General features: G+C 48.4%; 3 protein-coding genes and 3 long non-coding RNA genes across 13 annotated transcripts; 3 read left to right on the top strand and 3 right to left on the bottom strand.

Annotated features, from left to right (window-relative positions):
* Positions 1-918: 918 nt before the first annotated feature.
* Positions 919-4,158, top strand: LOC120693234. Its single transcript, XM_039976644.1, has 3 exons — positions 919-1,395; positions 1,537-1,923; positions 3,243-4,158. The coding sequence occupies exons 1-3, from the start codon at positions 1,078-1,080 to the stop codon at positions 3,870-3,872; spliced, it is 1,335 nt and encodes a 444-aa protein (XP_039832578.1). The 5' UTR covers positions 919-1,077; the 3' UTR covers positions 3,873-4,158.
* Positions 3,990-8,964, bottom strand: LOC120693232. 3 transcript variants are annotated; one of them, XM_039976643.1, is made up of 5 exons: positions 8,688-8,964; positions 8,514-8,596; positions 5,041-7,562; positions 4,631-4,934; positions 3,990-4,355 (listed from the first exon to the last, which is right to left on the bottom strand). In XM_039976643.1, exons 3-4 carry the CDS (start codon positions 7,429-7,431, stop codon positions 4,647-4,649), a joined length of 2,679 nt encoding a protein of 892 aa, XP_039832577.1. In that variant the 5' UTR covers positions 7,432-7,562; positions 8,514-8,596; positions 8,688-8,964; the 3' UTR covers positions 3,990-4,355; positions 4,631-4,646. The 3 variants fall into 3 exon arrangements, with proteins under 3 accessions (XP_039832577.1, XP_039832575.1, XP_039832576.1); XM_039976641.1 differs by having other exon boundaries at positions 3,990-4,268; positions 8,688-8,874; XM_039976642.1 differs by lacking the exon at positions 3,990-4,355 and having other exon boundaries at positions 4,402-4,934; positions 8,688-8,926.
* A 950-nt stretch (positions 8,965-9,914) lies between these two features.
* Positions 9,915-12,761, top strand: LOC120692653. The gene is made up of 2 exons (XR_005682695.1): positions 9,915-11,279; positions 12,341-12,761. It is a non-coding gene; the product is annotated as an uncharacterized LOC120692653 (long non-coding RNA).
* On the bottom strand, positions 11,439-12,459 carry LOC120692652. Its single transcript, XR_005682694.1, has 2 exons — positions 12,322-12,459; positions 11,439-11,861 (listed from the first exon to the last, which is right to left on the bottom strand). It is a non-coding gene; the product is annotated as an uncharacterized LOC120692652 (long non-coding RNA).
* A 1,098-nt stretch (positions 12,762-13,859) lies between the features above and the next one.
* LOC120692401 (glycosyltransferase BC10-like) lies at positions 13,860-18,012 on the bottom strand. 6 transcript variants are annotated; one of them, XR_005682607.1, is made up of 4 exons: positions 16,950-18,012; positions 16,368-16,512; positions 15,342-15,813; positions 13,860-14,280 (listed from the first exon to the last, which is right to left on the bottom strand). XR_005682607.1 is itself a non-coding variant. In XM_039975679.1 (4 exons), the coding sequence occupies exons 1-3, from the start codon at positions 17,416-17,418 to the stop codon at positions 15,388-15,390; spliced, it is 624 nt and encodes a 207-aa protein (XP_039831613.1). In that variant the 5' UTR covers positions 17,419-18,011; the 3' UTR covers positions 13,860-14,280; positions 15,342-15,387. The 6 variants fall into 6 exon arrangements, 2 of the variants coding, with proteins under 2 accessions (XP_039831613.1, XP_039831612.1); XR_005682609.1 differs by having other exon boundaries at positions 16,945-18,005; XR_005682608.1 differs by having other exon boundaries at positions 15,342-15,397; positions 16,945-18,005.
* LOC120692402 lies at positions 14,162-15,182 on the top strand. The gene is made up of 2 exons (XR_005682611.1): positions 14,162-14,299; positions 14,760-15,182. It is a non-coding gene; the product is annotated as an uncharacterized LOC120692402 (long non-coding RNA).
* Positions 18,013-18,664: the final 652 nt, after the last annotated feature.

Raw genomic sequence — 18,664 nt, 5'->3', positions numbered from 1 at the left:
CGATCAAAGGCCTCATTAGATTCTTCAGGGTCACTAGCGCGGGGTTCTGAAGTTGGTTTTGTAAATTGGCTTTGTTTGACACCGTAATTAGCGATCAAAGTGTCACTATTTACTAGCACGCTACAAACAAACCCTAATCGTTCGAAGCTAGTGTTCGAAGCTAGTGGTACCAGTCACGTAGGCCGCGTACCGGTTTTGGAAAGTGACTTGGCCGTGATGGCAGCGGACTTGATTGCGTGGTGGTATGGTACTATGCCGTAGTGGGGCGAACGAACAGGGATGGAAGTGACCGAGCCGGGGGGTTTGGTGGTTGTGGTGGGTGATGTGCATCCTTGCTTCTTCCGTTGTGGGCGAGCCTAGAGTTCAAAGCGAGTGCGCACGCAGGGAACGGCATCGGCGTGGTCCGTGGATGAACGGTCAGTCTTGAGTTCCTGACCAAAAGTGGGCAGTTAGCATTGCTCCCAAGGAACTTGGGCGTCACCACTCAGTCTGAAACTGATCAAGCAATATGCAACTCCAAAATGGACAATCTCCATTACAGTTTAGACCAAGCAAAGCAAAGCATCGGTCTTTGTTGTTCAAACAAAAACACTGGCATTTTTCACCAACCAACCCCATGATCAGGCTGGAGGGTCCACAGAAACTCCCATGCACGCTCTCTCGTCGGAAAGGGGTCGGAGTGGACGGGTACGTGGGAACACTACACAACAGCAAAAGGCCCGGGCCTGGCGAAAGGGCAACATGTAGTCGTATGTGCACACGCACGACGAAATCTTTCCGAATGGACCAAAAAAGACTGGGAAATTTTTAACGGGTAAGCAGAGCGTGCGGCCACGACCAAACTTGTCGCGAAATAAAGAAAGGCCCCACCTGCCAGCTGCCCGCACGACCCATCAAAACCGGTACAAGTCCACCGAGGCCCAGGACTGGGCGAGAGGGGAGGCACATTAACACGCTGCTGCGGAGGACTTGGTGCTGCGCAGACATCACGCCGCACCCGCGCCGCGGCATTACCCACAAGGGAGACGGACGCCGCGAGCTGTTCGGCGAGCACGCCTGCTGCCGGCCGGCCGTCCGATGAGGAAGCTCTGCCCGAACCTGGAGCGCGATGACGCGCTGGACACGGTGCTGGAGGTGCCGATCCCGGAGGAGATGTTCTCCGGCGGGGGCGGCGGCGGCTCCCGGGGGTACAGGTTCGGCTGCACCAACGTCAAGGCGTGGATGCGGCCGCACGCCGCCGACCGATCCGGCGCGGGCGAGCCCTGCTCCATGAGCCGCGGGGAGCTGCAGCTCATGCTCGGCGTCATCGGCGCGCCGCTCATCCCGCTGCCCGTCCACCACGCCAAGCAGTCGCCCTCCTCCGTCCTCTGCGAGCAGCTCAAGGCCGATCCCATTGTACGTGCGGTCGCGATCGACCGGCCCTCTCGAACGGGCGACCCGCATTTCTCATCGTGTTAATTTATTCGGTCGCTCTTGACGGCGTGCTGATCGGCGGATTTGTCCATCTGCGCGCGTGCTCGTGCTGATGACCTCCAGGAGTCGTCGTCGGCGAAGTACATCGTGCAGCAGTACATCGCGGCGTCGGGCGGGGAATGGGCGCTGAACAAGGTGACGAGCATGTACGCGATGGGCAAGGTGCGGATGACGGCCGCGGAGCTCAACAGCAGCGACGGCGACGGCGGCGGTGGAGGCGCCGGCAACGGGCACCGCGGCGGGAAGAAGGGCGGCAAGGGCGGCGGCGGCGGCGAGGTCGGCGGGTTCGTGCTGTGGCAGAAGAAGCCTGAGCTGTGGTGCCTGGAGCTCGTGGTGTCCGGCTGCAAGATCAGCGCCGGCAGCGACGGCAAGGTCGCGTGGCGGCAGACGCCATGGCACCAGTCGCACGCCTCCCGCGGCCCGCCGCGCCCGCTCCGGCGGTCCCTCCAGGTGCGTACCCTACGCTTCCCCTCGCGCAACCCGCGCGTGATTCCGCGTACGTTTTCCCAGCTAGCGCCGCGCTGTTCATGCCGTGTGCTCCTGGCCACTTTCCATACGTACACCTGCTCGTGCTGCCTGCAAGGGACACCTAGGACCCGTCGAAGGTACGGTCGCGTCCCGCGCCAGCTAAAAACACGCCCATCTCAACCCCCAGCAGTAAGTTTTTTCTTTGTTCAACTCCCCAACCAGATGAACTCGCGCCGAAGCCGACCCGAACGGCTGAACCTGCTGTTGCTATTGCTATCGCTGCTGCATTGTGCTCCCAGTGCTGCAGTGCTATTGTTCCCAGTGCAGCAGCGCTGGACAATGGAACGGGCACGTTGCCACAGCATGCAGCATGTGCACGTCCAATCCAGTCTCGCTCACTGGACGCTGTCACACCGGACAAACCCATCGTCGCGTAGAATGCCCGTGTCAGGGCATGTCGACCTCCCCTGCACAAACTGTCGGCAGGACAGAGCAGACCGGTGGAACGCGCGCCCGGACCAGGGATATCATGAGGCCTTTCTCAGCAGCGCTCGCCGAAATAATATCACCGGTGCCCGAGCTGCCGCGATGCGAGATGCGGCCGAGGTCCAGGCGCACAAGTGCCGGGGATAAAGCCGAGCGTTTTCGCTCATCATTAGCTACCGTGATCGTGAGGCCCAGGCGCCGGTCGGTCGGGTACACGGATTCGGCGACTCATCATCGTCGGCTTGTCCTTGTCGACGGGAGGGGTAGTGTCTGTGTGATGTGATCAGCGGAACAGCCGCTGCGCGGAGGCTACACGCGTAGGAGGGGGGCAGCGTGATTACGGGTCGGCCTCGGCCGCCCGGGGTCCTCCTTGTCCCTGAGCTGCAGCGGCACCCAACGTGCGGCCATGTGCGCCGGCGCGGCCGGGACGCACATCACGTGGACAGGGGCCATCATCAATCGGTTGGTGGCGCGCGGCCGGTTCCACCCGACCCGACTCTCCCCGCTAAACGCGCCGCACCAACCTGATAAACAGCAACGGGGTCAGGGGACTGGGGGAGGGAAAGGATTGTCTAGTCTCGTGTCCTCCGCGTGCTCGATCGCTGATTTGACCGGGGATTCAACCACAACCAACTTGCTCGACGAGCCGACACTGCTGCCGTTTACTAATGCTGCTCTCCGTTTGCTAATTGCAATCACCAATAATCACCACGTTTCCACACACGTAATGACTTCTTTACTGCGACTTGAATAATGGACCGACCGACACGGCGAGCTGACCGGAAGTTGGCATGGCGTTGACGACGTACGTGCAGGGCCTGGACCCGCAGCTGACGGCGAGCCTGTTCGCGGACTCGGTGTGCGTCGGCGAGCGGAGCGTCGACGGTGAGGACTGCTTCGTGCTCAAGGTGGAGGCGGAGGCGTCCAGCCTGCGCGCGCGCAACAGCGGCAGCGTCGAGATCATCCGCCACACCGTGTGGGGCTACTTCAGCCAGCGGACCGGCCTGCTGGTGCAGCTCGAGGACTCGCACCTGCTGCAGATCAAGTCCGCCGGCGGCGCCGGCGGGAGCGTCTTCTGGGAGACCACCATGGAGTCGCGCCTCCACGACTACCACGCCGTCGACGGCGTCAACATCGCCCACGCCGGCCGCACCGCCGTCTCGCTCGTCCGGTTCGGGGACTGCCAGGACGGCAACACCAGGACGCGCATGGAGGAGGCGTGGGACATCGAGGAGGTGGACTTCAACATCTGGGGCCTGTCCATGGACTGCTTCCTGCCGCCCAGCGACCTCAGGGAGGGCAAGGAGGGCCAGGAGGTGGCCATCGTCAAGGGCGACGCGCGGCCGCCGCCGTTAAGGATACCGGCGGTGACCGTGCGCGTCGGGCCGTCGCAGGTGGCCGCCGTGAACATGGACGACTCAGACTCGCTCATCGCGAGGTCATGACTACCGCTCATGGCATAAGTACTTACAGTGTCGAGTGAAGAGCAGACCCTTGTTACTATAAGATTATACATGTGGCAATATCTGTAAATATGTTGCAGGTTGAGAGTTTTTTTTTTGTTTCCGCTTTGAGGTGTGGATTTACCACAGCTAGAGATGAGGCCAGGATTGAGTAGCGAGTAATCCGCAATAGATATTCTGAGTAGCTGTGTTGTAATGAGCTTATCATGCTCAGTCCCTGTAAATCTGAAAGAACATCACAATGCAGCCGTGTCACAATACTAGACTATTATTGTCCTGCTCATAAGCTTCAGCTAGACTTATCTGACAACAATTTCCATGGCGCAACACATTTGTGGCAGTCCTGAAAGGCTGAAGGCAGGATCCACTGGATGCATTCTGAAATTATAACACATGGCAGCTTCAGACATCCAGGCACAAGTTCAGGCGTTCAGCGGTTGCACATATGCTGCTGCTGATGCAACACTGCAACAGACACTTCAAAAACTAGTATCAACAGGCAGCAGGTGTGTATCCTTTCAGCATAGAGGCAACTGACAAGAGAACATATAAACGGTAACTAAACACTGAGATGGGCCTTGCAGCCACATCATAGCAGTCATACAACATCAACATGTACAGGTAACTTCTAAGGCCGATTGCACAGAGATTGTCACTTTGGGTATATGGACCAGAGGACCATGGTATATTGATCCCATAGGCACTACTACACAACTAAAGAGATGACACAAAGAACATACATTTAATCGCGATAAGCTAGGCTCGGCCTACTGGAGAAAGAGGTGGCCGATGGGGCACATAGCTGGTCGGAGCTCTACTTTGAATGGCTGCCATGGTCTTGAGCTCATGATTGGCAAGGAGATCACGCTCTTGCACTGCTTGTGAAGCAACTTGCATCTTGTTAGGGTACCACCTCCCATGAAGCATCACTATACACATCGCAAAAGCTTGAAGTAAAGCAATGGATGATCTGAATTCCACTGTATATAGACCCTCTTTGAAGGAAGTCATACTGAATGCATTCCTATCTTCTCGCAATCGACCCTGCCAATACAGGTTAAGCAATGGTTTACTTATTTGGTCGTAACAGAGATAAATTCTGGATATAGGCAAAATAAGGAAGAAAGAAAGAAAGACAACTAGGGCACACCTGAGCTACAAGCTCAAATCGCTGACTGCCATCCATTGCCTGGTTAGCTTGAACGGCACCGTTTCCTGGGGCCATACCTGTGAGGACACTCAGCGTGCAACCTTCATCCCATCCGCCACAGTCACAAGCACCACCTGATTTCCACCTCTCGATCAAAGGCAGTGGCTGCCCAGATGTTGATGTGCCATGGAAACCATCAGGTAGTACGGCAATAACATTGGCTGAACCGGAATTAGCATTCCTTGTACTAGGCTGGAAGTTTCCCAGTGGGGGGCAACCGCAGCCACTCGGCGCCAAATCACTTTGTCCCATATTCTGTGAAGATGATTGATTTGAAGTTTCCGCTTCTTGCTGAGGCAGTGCGCTGATAAAAGCTGCAAGCTCTCCGCTGATGTGTGAATCACCTGATTCTTCAGATGATGGTAGATATTCAGAACCAACCAATACAAACTCCCTGTGTACATGAGCATTTTTTGTGTGGTGGCATCTTGATTTTCTATGTGAAACCTTTAGTTCTCCAACTATGCTGGATAATAGGTGATGTTTCTTGTTCTTACCCCCTGCCTTGATCCACGTTCCACTTTTTTTCTTAGGTTCTTCAACAGTGAATACAGCATACGTGCTTTCCAGGTCATCCTTCTCGGAGATGCCCTTCTTTCTAACAGTGGCTGCAAGGATACCAGACTCACCATATGACATCATAAATAAAGGCAAGCCATTCTTCCATGCTAGCTGCAGAAGCGCCTGCCTTGTCGTTGGTGAATCCTTTTCTTGCTGGAGGTATCTTGCACTGTTCAACAGCACATGAGGAGGCTGGTTTATACATGCTTCAGTAGGATAATTCGAATTGACTACCATATCAACTGACCTTCGCTGCACATTCTGTGGCACTGATCCGCCCATGTCCAGAGACTGCTTAGGGGTATTGACTGGAAGATGACACTTCGGAACAAATGAAGGTCGTACTGGACTAGAATGTCTTGGCTTTAATATTGGATCTAACATCCTCCTCAATGGGCTTCGCCTACCTTTGCTGTTGGATGATGACCTGTCTCCTATCTTATCGCCAGAGGGCCCTACATCAGGCTGTCGATCACATGGTGTCTCCTTCAGGCTGGAGCTGCGGTTCACTCTATTCGTCCCAGCACCTAGATAGCGATCAGGCATCCTATCACTAAACTTTGCAGAACATTGGGGAGGATTCTCAATGCCACTCATCGCGGATCGGTTTTGGTTACTGTTTTTACTTACTTTTGCAGCTGTACCAACAAAATTATTTCTAGCTTCAGTGCTTGTGGTGTGAATCTCTTTAGCTGCTGAATCTATGATGGGAAGTGGACATGAGTGTGGAATTCGAGGAAATTCATGGGATGGCTCAATATCCTCCAAGAAAACATCAGGTAACCTACTGCCATTTCTAGGTGTGTCCATCGCAGCATCAGGTATTTGTGGTTCAAAATTTTGACCATTCAAGACACTGCTCTGTTCAGGATCGGAATCATTGTTATTTGAGGTGAACAAATTCTTCCCAATACTATCACTGTCTGTAAAAAGTCTACGAGAACAGTGATGCACAATGTCTTCAATCCTCCTACTCTCTTCATCTTCGTCCATTTCAGGTCTTCCGCAACTTCTGGAGGAAGAACCTAGAGAATCAGAGGGTAAAGAAACATTGCTGAGACCTGAGCCAACATAATTACTGCTGGTCTCTGGGCAGGGATGTTTGCCATGTGCTGGCAACAAGCTCAATACGGCAGAATTTGGGCTAGGTGAATATCTGGCAGTCCCATGGTGTTTATCTGCCAGCCTACTCTGCTGACCTCTGATGGATGAATGGTGATGGTCATTCACTGGGGTAGACTGATTACTCTCAAGCGATCTGCTGCTGGGGCTGGCAGAAGAATGTGATGGAGATGAGAATAGTACAGACCTGCTAGTATTGGATGGAGAGGTTCCGTGGCTTCTAGCAAGATCATGCTTTTGTTGCTGAGACCAGTTGGCAAGAAGGCCCCACTCAAGAACTCCAACATTCAGTGCCTTGTCTTGACGATGGTCAGCAGTCTCTTTATGCTGTAAATATGAAGGAACATTTGACATGTGCTTGACAAGTTCATCAACAGTAGTTGTCTTTCGACTAGGCCATGGTTTTGAGCCCTTCATACATGCAGACCTTTCCCCACTCAAAGATTCGCGTTGCCTTCGGAACTTGTCATTCTTCGCAACTCGAATTCTATCCACAAATTTTCTATCTCCATTCCCATTGACCGCCGCAACCCTGTCCTTTGGCAGGGGTGCAATTTGGTCAGGCAGTGAATTTCCCTTCTTTTGTCCATCACGACCTGATATGTTCTTCACATTCCTTTCGCTGCTAAACTGTCCTTTTGTTGGCATCTTTATGATGGCTGACCATATGAAGAAGTTTCGGGTATCTTTGTGAATGAACAAAACACAGTTATCACTTGATTCAATTCAACATCCAGAGGTTGAATTGAGAGGACCAGGAAACCACACTCCCCTATGAACTGAAAATGCAAAAGATAGTAAAAAAACAAACGAAATATAATTGCGACTTTTTCTGTGGGGAAAATACACATTAACTGTAATCAATCATCAGCATATGAAAATAGCAGGAAGTAATACTACCATTCAATATTTTGTTATGTTGCTTTTATTAAGAATTAAGAATGTCTAATGTATAATTACATCTTTCTGTCTCCCGGGAATCCTGTAGGTATGGTTTATGCTGCTTCTACATGTTTGCAGTGCGGAGGGGCTTGTCCACCGACAGCTTTTGGCATAATAATGTTCTAATGAGGACATGTCCATAATCTTTCGTGCAAGATATAGAAATTTTAATTAAAAAAAGGGCTCCCACTAAAGATAAAATGTCACTCAGAGGGCGGAGAGTTTCCTTTTTCTAAAAAAAGAGATAAAAAACCCTAAAAAAAGATAGCTTGATGCTAATATCCATACACTACTGCAGAAAGTGGGCTGCTACTAAAATAAAGAAAAGTATATGCAACTGCCAGAGGACCAAGCAACCATTGATAGTTCAGCATTCAGTCCTAATGCAATGTGTGTCATGGACATCCGAACATCTGTTCTTGTTTGCTGATAGAAAAAACGGATCTTTCCCATTTGATTATCTTTACTGTGAGTGACGTTAAACCTGCTGATGCAAAACAAAAGCTCGAAATTGCTGCCGAAAAAGGTATCACGAACTGGGTTGAAACAAAACTCAATTTTTTTGTCTTCCTTTTTGCAGATTAGCCGCCGAATGCATCATCAACAAAGAGTATTAGCTACAGCAATACGAAAGGGGAAACAAGAAGACAACATTGCAAGCCGCGACACTAAACCCAACCAGAAACCCTCTTACACTCTCAATCCCCAAGTCCCCTAACGAATCGAGTCAGCCCACATTACCCAGAAATGGAATCGAACGAACACATAAAAACGAAGTGAGCACATACCAGCTCGCCCGAAGGAATCGGCGCCTCATAGTCGCCAAATCATCAAGATCCAAGTTGGGGATCATGGAACAGATCTGCCACTCCTGCAGCGCCACCAAGAAGAAAGATCAGCAAGCGACCGCAGGAAGACAATGCAAAATCGCCAGTGCAACGAAATAAAAGATGCATCATCACCTGAGGGAAAGGGAGAGACGACGAGAGCTCGCCGCGGTGGCGGGGAGAGGAAGGGCAAGTGGGCTGGAAAGAGACCTGCGGCGGATTGGTATGGTATCGGACGGGGGTTGGAGGCGTGTGGTGGGAAGTAGGAGCCGCAGTGCTACACTGCCTAGTGCCTACTGCTACTCCCCTATCCCCCCTCCCTATAGATGATAGGTTGGGTGACCAGGAAAGTGGCCGGTGCCGGCGCGCGCCTGTGGTGCGCCCCGCGTGCTCGCTGCTGGCCGGGCCTTCTCCTCCACTCCTCCCCGCGTTTCACTTCACGTTTCTACTAGTACCTCCACCCCTGTGACTCCGGAGGTGGGGCGCTGCGGTACTGGAGAAAAGCACGAAACTGAGGGGGTGTTTAGTTCTCAAAAAAAATTCTAAGCATTCGTCACATCGAATTTTTAAATAAATATTAAATATAGTTAAAAAATAATTAATTATATAATTCAATTGATAGAACGTGATAAATCTTTTAAATATAATTAGTTCATAATTAAATATTATTTGTTAAATAACAATGAAATGTGATACAGTACGAAAATCTAAACTTTTTCAACAAAAACACACCGTGAGCTGTTTCGTCGGCGTCGGCGTCGGCGTCGGCGTCGGGATCACGAGGGGGAGGGGACGACTGGATGGGACGGGTGATGGATTGGATCTTGAAGCGGTGGGAACGGGAGAGGGAGGGGCGGACACTGCGGTAAAAGAAAAGCGCGGGGGCGGACGGGCGGGGTGGGGGCCTGGGCGGCTTTGTCGCGGCAGTGCGGCGGGCGTGAGGTGTGCGCGCGAGGGTGAGGTCAGCAGCGTCTGCCCTGGCACGGCCGGCGCGGGCGAACGGCAGAAAATCGAAACGGCCGCCCGGCTCCGGTGAGCCGGATATATCAACGGCGTGGATGAGCTAACGCGGAGGACTGGAGGCTTCGAGATACGTGAACCGACCAGCTGTTTTTTCATTTTTAGAGTCATACGGTCCAAATACAATTTATAATACCCTGCGCTTACAGAGCCACAGTTGTAATATAGAAAGAGGTGTTCTGGAATCTTCAGAAAACCACGTGTTCTCCTCCGCGTGCTTCAGCCGTCTCGTCTTCTCCGCTTGGACCAATCTTCCCTGGCAATGGAGGAGGTCCTGTTCCATGGAGACACCGCCGGCGCCGCGGCGTGCGGCCACCGTGCTGGTGCCCGCTTGGCGCAGCCCGGTGGGGGCCGCCGGTGCCGGCGCTGCAGCGCCTGAGAGTGCGCCCGTACGCGGACAAGCACCAGGAGGCAACAGCCATGGAGGACATCGCGGCCCATCGTGAAGCTCCTCGTCGCCCCATACCTCAAGGTCGTTGGCTCCTCGCCATGAGTTGGCTCAAGCTCCTCGTCCCCCCATGCCTCGAGGATTCCACGGTGGCCGAATCCGACTCCGATGGCACGGCCTCCGACGCCGACCACACCATCACCTCCCCTGGTCCCGAGCTGGCCCGCCATCGCCGCCGTAGCCCACCCGCGCCACCCAAGAAGCGAGCGCCGCCGCCGCCGCCCGAGTCGTCGGGAGAATCATGCCCTTCTCAAGAACTTTGTTTATATGTTCACATCAGACCCATATCAATTGTTGTTGTTTCCTGAATTTAATTATTGTAGAGGCTTAACTCTGATCTTAACACAAGGCGTATAAGAAAGCAAATGGTGTGGAGCTCTAGATATTATAGAATTCGAAGGGAGTGTGTGAAACTGCTTACGATTCCTATGGCCGAAGGGAGCGTGTACAATTTTTTTATATACCTTAACATGATGGCACTGGTCCTTTTGTACTGCTTCTACCATTATCTCTGTGAATCTAAGTTCCCCAAATCAGTGGTCAGCTATGCAATCTTTGCAAACACTCACTTTAGTATACAATAAAAACTGAATTGCCCTTCCTAACATCACTTATCAGTTATCACCCAAAAGTAGGGGTTTAGTGATACAATATGCATGGTTTGAAAATCCCAGGCAAATCCAGATTATGCCTTTTCATTTCTTCTGCTTGAAAAATATTTGGCTTCATCATAGGCTTCTTGCTTGGATTGTTCTTTGTGCCTACAAGGGTTTCCGTTGATATGCAGGTCCCAACAATTTCTATTTTTCAAGTGAGTATAAATGGTTGAATGATTGGGTAACACTCACACGTAAGTACAGTTCCTGTGAACTTTAAGGTGCTCTTTTATAGAAACCTACTCAAGTGGCGAATTATGGTTTTGGAGAGATGTGACAAATATGTTGCATGATTTTTTTTCTTGTTTCATTGAGAGTGTAGATTACTTGATTTTTATGTCGGTGCAGTTTTTTTAGGGAATCACCATTAACACAGGGAGACTATCTTAGAATGTCTACCATGTCATCTAGGTCCATTTTCTTAAGTATGTAATCTGATGCATGACCGGAGGAGGGGGGCGGGGGGACACAGTTCGGTGTGTCTGATGATGGAATAGGAGGCGAAATGGATGTAATTTCAGTTTGCTTCCTGTTATTTGTTTTCCAGGTGTTTCTGAATTGCCCATCTGATTTCTAAACCTTGCCGCTATCCTTCTGTTCAAGGTATCATCCTATTTCCCATTCAAAATAGAAGTTGTTTAACAGTCTATTCGGTGAAATATCAGTGGCATTTGCCATATTAAAGCTGCTTGATTAATTGTCTAATAACCGATCAATCTGTAAATCAGGGCTACAATGCTCCATACTCTGTAAAAAATTCCATTTGAGTTGTCAAACTGCAAACTTTGATCAGAGATAATAACACGTCAATATGATTAGTAACACATTACAACGATGGTTGATGCAGTACAATAAATACACAATAACGGAATGTAAGTATGAGCATAGTGATCTTAGATATTTAGCCTTCACTAACCTAGCAAGCTGCAAAATAGGCTCCCTGAATATGTGGACTTGATCTACTTACTAAATTTTTAGTTTTTATGCGCAGAGTGTTGTCATTCTGAAAATGCTGGTGGCATCTCTCTGATCCTTGCAGGTTTATAGTGCCCCATGTTTGTGCTTGATATAATTTGGATATAATGTCCCATGTTTCTTCTCTTTGGTATTTGATCTTTGCATCGACTTACTCTAGCTCTGAGATTGTCTCCATTTCTGTAGATGGTCATTGCGTTCCTCCAATGCCTGCAAAATTAGGATATCTGATGTAACAAGCATATAAAAATACTTTCTGCAGGATGAAGCTAAAATCACACAAATGGAAAACTACTTCATCTCTGATCATGCTTTAATATTGGTTCCCAAAGTCTTTTTCATGCTTCATATAGTATGCCTCTTCATATTCACCATATGTACTGAAATTTGTAATTGTAAGCATAAGTTATAGAGGAAAGCACCCCAGTAATGAGTATTTAGAGATGGTCTGATCATTTAAAAATGCTTCTCTCCGTATTTTTTTATAAAGTGCCGGCAATAATTTAGACATCCATTTCAAGTTATGAATAATAATTTGAAATTAAACAAACATGCTCAAAATAATTTCAAGTTATTGTATGTGACAATTGCACTGGAATGGTCCAGGGTTATCACACACAAAAATATTTTTAATAAAGCAACTCTACTCCTGTCAACTAATAGTTGTCACCTCCTTATAATATTTACAGGCAGGTTTCGCCGGTGATGATGCATCAAGAGCTGTCTTCCCTTCCCTAGCATTGTGGGAAGACCACGCCATATACTGGTGTCATGGTAGGCATGGGCCAAAAGGATGCTTACGTTGGTGATGAAGCTGAGGCAAACATAGGCATCTTGACACTGAAACGATTGAACATGGCATCATCAAGAATTGGAATGACATGGAGAAAATCTGACGTCACACCTACAGCGAACTCCGTGTTACCTGAAGATCATCCTGTGTGTCGCTGACAGAGGCCCCTCTCAGTCCCAAGGCCAACAGAGAGAAGATGACGCAGATGATATATTTTTCATATAGATCTACCGACAACATTTCTATTGATTTTTTATATTGACACACATCGCTTCTGGAAATCATAAATTAGAATGATAATTAATATTCTGTATCTATATTTTGTACCACTATTTATACCACCGTGGCAACGCACGGGCACTCTACTAGTTTTCTATAATATTTGTGTTTAGAAATTTGTGATTTGCACAATTTTGTGAGTAACCAATTGTTCATAGGCAATATTTTTTATAATTTATGCAGTGGCATGTTGAGTTGGTGATGATGAACAATTTGCCTTAAATCTTGTGATGTAGGAAGATTAGTGCTTCATGCCCACCAGCAAGACTATTGTACATTTCTGGTGAAAAAAATAACTAAGCACAAAAATATATGAATAGTGCGCATGTGTCAGAAAGAAGGCGAAGCGCCCCGACGGAGATCTACTGTTACAGATTCTTTTTCTGGAACACTCCTTCCACGGTCTCCTTGATACATGTGCCGCCAGTGCGCTCTTCATTTTTAAATGGTCCGGCTGTTCAGCACTGTTCCGAAATACATTTCGAATACACAACCCGTACCTGCACCCCACGAATCTTGACGCCATCCTGTCCGTACACATATCCGGCTCCCCGGCGCCGCGCGTCCAAAACTCCACTTAAAAATGTGTACGGACATGTGTACGGACATGTGTACGGAGCCGGGGAGCCGGATATGTGTACGGACAGGATGGCGTCAAGATTCGTGGGGTGCAGGTACGGGTTGTGTATTCGAAATGTATTTCGGAACAGTGCTGAACAGCCGGACCATTTAAAAATGAAGAGCGCACTGGCGGCACATGTATCAAGGAGACCGTGGAAGGAGTGTTCCAGAAAAAGAATCTGTAACAGTAGATCTCCGTCGGGGCGCTTCGCCTTCTTTCTGACACATGCGCACTATTCATATATTTTTGTGCTTAGTTATTTTTTTCACCAGAAATGTACAATAGTCTTGCTGGTGGGCATGAAGCACTAATCTTCCTACATCACAAGATTTAAGGCAAATTGTTCATCATCACCAACTCAACATGCCACTGCATAAATTATAAAAAATATTGCCTATGAACAATTGGTTACTCACAAAATTGTGCAAATCACAAATTTCTAAACACAAATATTATAGAAAACTAGTAGAGTGCCCGTGCGTTGCCACGGTGGTATAAATAGTGGTACAAAATATAGATACAGAATATTAATTATCATTCTAATTTATGATTTCCAGAAGCGATGTGTGTCAATATAAAAAATCAATAGAAATGTTGTCGGTAGATCTATATGAAAAATATATCATCTGCGTCATCTTCTCTCTGTTGGCCTTGGGACTGAGAGGGGCCTCTGTCAGCGACACACAGGATGATCTTCAGGTAACACGGAGTTCGCTGTAGGTGTGACGTCAGATTTTCTCCATGTCATTCCAATTCTTGATGATGCCATGTTCAATCGTTTCAGTGTCAAGATGCCTATGTTTGCCTCAGCTTCATCACCAACGTAAGCATCCTTTTGGCCCATGCCTACCATGACACCAGTATATGGCGTGGTCTTCCCACAATGCTAGGGAAGGGAAGACAGCTCTTGATGCATCATCACCGGCGAAACCTGCCTGTAAATATTATAAGGAGGTGACAACTATTAGTTGACAGGAGTAGAGTTGCTTTATTAAAAATATTTTTGTGTGTGATAACCCTGGACCATTCCAGTGCAATTGTCACATACAATAACTTGAAATTATTTTGAGCATGTTTGTTTAATTTCAAATTATTATTCATAACTTGAAATGGATGTCTAAATTATTGCCGGCACTTTATAAAAAAATACGGAGAGAAGCATTTTTAAATGATCAGACCATCTCTAAATACTCATTACTGGGGTGCTTTCCTCTATAACTTATGCTTACAATTACAAATTTCAGTACATATGGTGAATATGAAGAGGCATACTATATGAAGCATGAAAAAGACTTTGGGAACCAATATTAAAGCATGATCAGAGATGAAGTAGTTTTCCATTTGTGTGATTTTAGCTTCATCCTGCAGAAAGTATTTTTATATGCTTGTTACATCAGATATCCTAATTTTGCAGGCATTGGAGGAACGCAATGACCATCTACAGAAATGGAGACAATCTCAGAGCTAGAGTAAGTCGATGCAAAGATCAAATACCAAAGAGAAGAAACATGGGACATTATATCCAAATTATATCAAGCACAAACATGGGGCACTATAAACCTGCAAGGATCAGAGAGATGCCACCAGCATTTTCAGAATGACAACACTCTGCGCATAAAAACTAAAAATTTAGTAAGTAGATCAAGTCCACATATTCAGGGAGCCTATTTTGCAGCTTGCTAGGTTAGTGAAGGCTAAATATCTAAGATCACTATGCTCATACTTACATTCCGTTATTGTGTATTTATTGTACTGCATCAACCATCGTTGTAATGTGTTACTAATCATATTGACGTGTTATTATCTCTGATCAAAGTTTGCAGTTTGACAACTCAAATGGAATTTTTTACAGAGTATGGAGCATTGTAGCCCTGATTTACAGATTGATCGGTTATTAGACAATTAATCAAGCAGCTTTAATATGGCAAATGCCACTGATATTTCACCGAATAGACTGTTAAACAACTTCTATTTTGAATGGGAAATAGGATGATACCTTGAACAGAAGGATAGCGGCAAGGTTTAGAAATCAGATGGGCAATTCAGAAACACCTGGAAAACAAATAACAGGAAGCAAACTGAAATTACATCCATTTCGCCTCCTATTCCATCATCAGACACACCGAACTGTGTCCCCCCGCCCCCCTCCTCCGGTCATGCATCAGATTACATACTTAAGAAAATGGACCTAGATGACATGGTAGACATTCTAAGATAGTCTCCCTGTGTTAATGGTGATTCCCTAAAAAAACTGCACCGACATAAAAATCAAGTAATCTACACTCTCAATGAAACAAGAAAAAAAATCATGCAACATATTTGTCACATCTCTCCAAAACCATAATTCGCCACTTGAGTAGGTTTCTATAAAAGAGCACCTTAAAGTTCACAGGAACTGTACTTACGTGTGAGTGTTACCCAATCATTCAACCATTTATACTCACTTGAAAAATAGAAATTGTTGGGACCTGCATATCAACGGAAACCCTTGTAGGCACAAAGAACAATCCAAGCAAGAAGCCTATGATGAAGCCAAATATTTTTCAAGCAGAAGAAATGAAAAGGCATAATCTGGATTTGCCTGGGATTTTCAAACCATGCATATTGTATCACTAAACCCCTACTTTTGGGTGATAACTGATAAGTGATGTTAGGAAGGGCAATTCAGTTTTTATTGTATACTAAAGTGAGTGTTTGCAAAGATTGCATAGCTGACCACTGATTTGGGGAACTTAGATTCACAGAGATAATGGTAGAAGCAGTACAAAAGGACCAGTGCCATCATGTTAAGGTATATAAAAAAATTGTACACGCTCCCTTCGGCCATAGGAATCGTAAGCAGTTTCACACACTCCCTTCGAATTCTATAATATCTAGAGCTCCACACCATTTGCTTTCTTATACGCCTTGTGTTAAGATCAGAGTTAAGCCTCTACAATAATTAAATTCAGGAAACAACAACAATTGATATGGGTCTGATGTGAACATATAAACAAAGTTCAAGAAGGGCATGCTCTAGAACCTATTCTGGAAGGCCAGCGGGTGCTTGTCATGCTCCAGGCGATCTGATTTCGCCTGGGTGGATGAGAGCTGCGCGATCAAGATGACGAGCTGCAGGGGCAGGGGCGGGCAGGTGGACTGCAAGCCAGGGATCCAAGCTCCGGCACCTAAAGAAGAGAAGTTATGACTTATGAGGCCCTTGCAACGGAGATGCAATGCAGGCAGCCTGCGGAATCGGCAATTTTATAGCGGAAGAGGTTGATTCTTGTCACATGTATAGAAAACATCAAATGATGTGCACTCAAGTAAGCTGCATAATCCTGATCCACGGACAGTATTCAGCGAAGTACCATCAGTACTGTGACACATATGCTTTAGAAACAAGATTACTCACCGTTAAAGAAAGCATATTCAGTAGTAGTAGTTCAGTACATCACTGGTGGTGCTGTGACAATATAATACTGTACTGGATAATAAATGTTGATTTGGAATTCATTGAACGGTGTAGGTTAAGCTCAATGTACTGGCACTAAAATGGGATGCGGGGTTTGTTTCTGCTGTTGACTCATCCAGATCAATCTTGAGCGAGGTTAGCTAACCTTACTGGGGATTTGGCGTCGATAGAAGACGGATTCGGAGGTGAAGTTGGTCCGGTAGGACGGCAGCGCGTGGACGTAGATGGAGTAGCGGCCCTCGTTCCCCCGGAAGAAGCGCTCCCAGAGCGGCGCCAGCGGCAGCGGGCCGCGCGTGAGGAACATGAAGGCCAGCTTGGGCACACGCCGGAATGGGTACCGCCGCACCCCCGGGCGGAACGACGCACGCCAGAGCAGGTCCTCGTCCGTCATCGAGTGATCCAGTCCCTCCGCCGCCACAGTGTTGGCGGCAGCGGCAGCAGGGGAGGCTCCGCCTCCAAGCCATGGCCGGAACAGCTTAACCGCCGCCGCGTGCCCGTGCCGCGCCATGAGCATGCCAGCCACGGTCAGCCCCAGGCCGAGCAGCAGGAACACCTTGAGCATCCCCCACTGGAACGCTCTATGCTGCCACTGCCTCGCCTCCTTCATGTCGTCCTCCATGGTGCGACCGTGGCCGCGAAGCCCGGGAGGCGTGATTCGGGGGCCGCGAGGCCGGGAGGCGGCTGCGTGTCCCACAGTCGGAGGGAGACAGCGTCGGCGGCGAGGTCCGGCGGTGCCTGCGTGCACTGCGGCTGGAAGGAGACGGCATCGGCGCGGGTCCGGGGGCGCCTGCGCGCCCTGCGGCCGGAGGGGGACACCGACAGGGGCGCGTTCCGGAGGGGCCAGCGGCGGTGGCGACACGGGGGGCGCGCGGGCGCCCTGCTGCCTGAGGGGGGAAGGCGACGGCTGCGGCAGATGCGGCCCGGTCCCACGGCGGTCCGGCGGTGGGAGCTCAGGCCGTCGTGGGCGCGTGGGGGAGGGAGACGAGGAAGGCGCTCTTGGGGAGGAAGTGGAGCGCGCGTGGGAGGCGAGCGGGAGACGAGCGGTTTCTGGAGCGTGCGTGGGAGGCGAGCGGTTTCTGGAGCGGGCGGAGGATGCGCAGGGCAGGCGGTGGTTTTGATTTTTGTATCGAGAGTGCAGGAAGCGGGACGGGGACGGGGACGGGGCGTAGGCGAAGGGCGACGCACGAACTACTGCTGCATTATAATAGGAGTAGAGAAATGTAAAAAAAGAATACGAGAAAAAGGTGCAGATATCTTTTTACAACAGGTGCAACTATTTAAATGTAGGTTTGAGGGTGCAAATACTTTTGTACAAATGAAACTAAAAAAGTTCATCGAGGGACAAAAGCACATAATTCGGCCACATGCACATATTCACAAGATTAACTAAACCCATCTGGAGTTACACAAAAAATTTTGGATGCACATTTCCTGACACATCTTTTGTGCACGGATAGACCGATAGAGTTTCCACTTCCATTTGCAAGGTGATGCAAATAGTTCCACAACAAAAAAAGAAAATATTAATATAAAGGTGCACATATTTTGGTGCATGAATAAAATCAGAAATATTAAATGTAAAGATGCACATAACTTAGTGCATGAAAAAACCGAATTCAAAGTCATGCACATGATTTTTTCCATTAGGGGGGAAATCATATCAACTAGATTTAAATTCAAAGATGTTAAATCTAGAGCTGCACGTATTTTTGTTCATCAGTAAATTTAAATTCGAAGTCATGCACTAGATTGCACAGAGTCCAGAATGCACATATTTTATCCACACAAAGAATCAAACTCAAATTGGTACACACAGTTTTCAATGGAATAAAAAGTTCTTAACGTTCTTTGATTTACAAGATGAA

The sequence above is a fragment of the Panicum virgatum genome, chromosome 9N (genome assembly GCF_016808335.1).
Source record: "Panicum virgatum strain AP13 chromosome 9N, P.virgatum_v5, whole genome shotgun sequence".
Taxonomy (NCBI): domain Eukaryota; kingdom Viridiplantae; phylum Streptophyta; class Magnoliopsida; order Poales; family Poaceae; genus Panicum; species Panicum virgatum.
This window is presented reverse-complemented; position numbering and strand designations above follow the sequence as displayed.

What these genes read in the sequence shown, in the direction of transcription:
- LOC120693234 (XM_039976644.1), top strand. Translation starts at nt 1,078, where the DNA reads ATGAGGAAGCTCTGCCCGAACCTGGAGCGCGATGACGCGCTGGACACG. An exon ending in AGCTCAAGGCCGATCCCATT is followed by an intron (nt 1,396 to 1,536) that starts GTACGTGCGGTC and finishes GATGACCTCCAG; the next exon opens with GAGTCGTCGTCGGCGAAGTA. An exon ending in CGCTCCGGCGGTCCCTCCAG is followed by an intron (nt 1,924 to 3,242) that starts GTGCGTACCCTA and finishes ACGTACGTGCAG; the next exon opens with GGCCTGGACCCGCAGCTGAC.
- LOC120693232 (XM_039976643.1), bottom strand. Translation starts at nt 7,431, where the DNA reads ATGCCAACAAAAGGACAGTTTAGCAGCGAAAGGAATGTGAAGAACATA. An exon ending in GATTTGAGCTTGTAGCTCAG is followed by an intron (nt 4,935 to 5,040) that starts GTGTGCCCTAGT and finishes CTGTATTGGCAG; the next exon opens with GGTCGATTGCGAGAAGATAG.
- LOC120692401 (XM_039975678.1), bottom strand. Translation starts at nt 17,418, where the DNA reads ATGGAGGACGACATGAAGGAGGCGAGGCAGTGGCAGCATAGAGCGTTC. An exon ending in CTATCGACGCCAAATCCCCA is followed by an intron (nt 16,513 to 16,949) that starts GTAAGGTTAGCT and finishes TCTCTTCTTTAG; the next exon opens with GTGCCGGAGCTTGGATCCCT. An exon ending in CCGCTGGCCTTCCAGAATAG is followed by an intron (nt 14,281 to 16,367) that starts GTTCTAGAGCAT and finishes TAATATTTACAG; the next exon opens with GCAGGTTTCGCCGGTGATGA.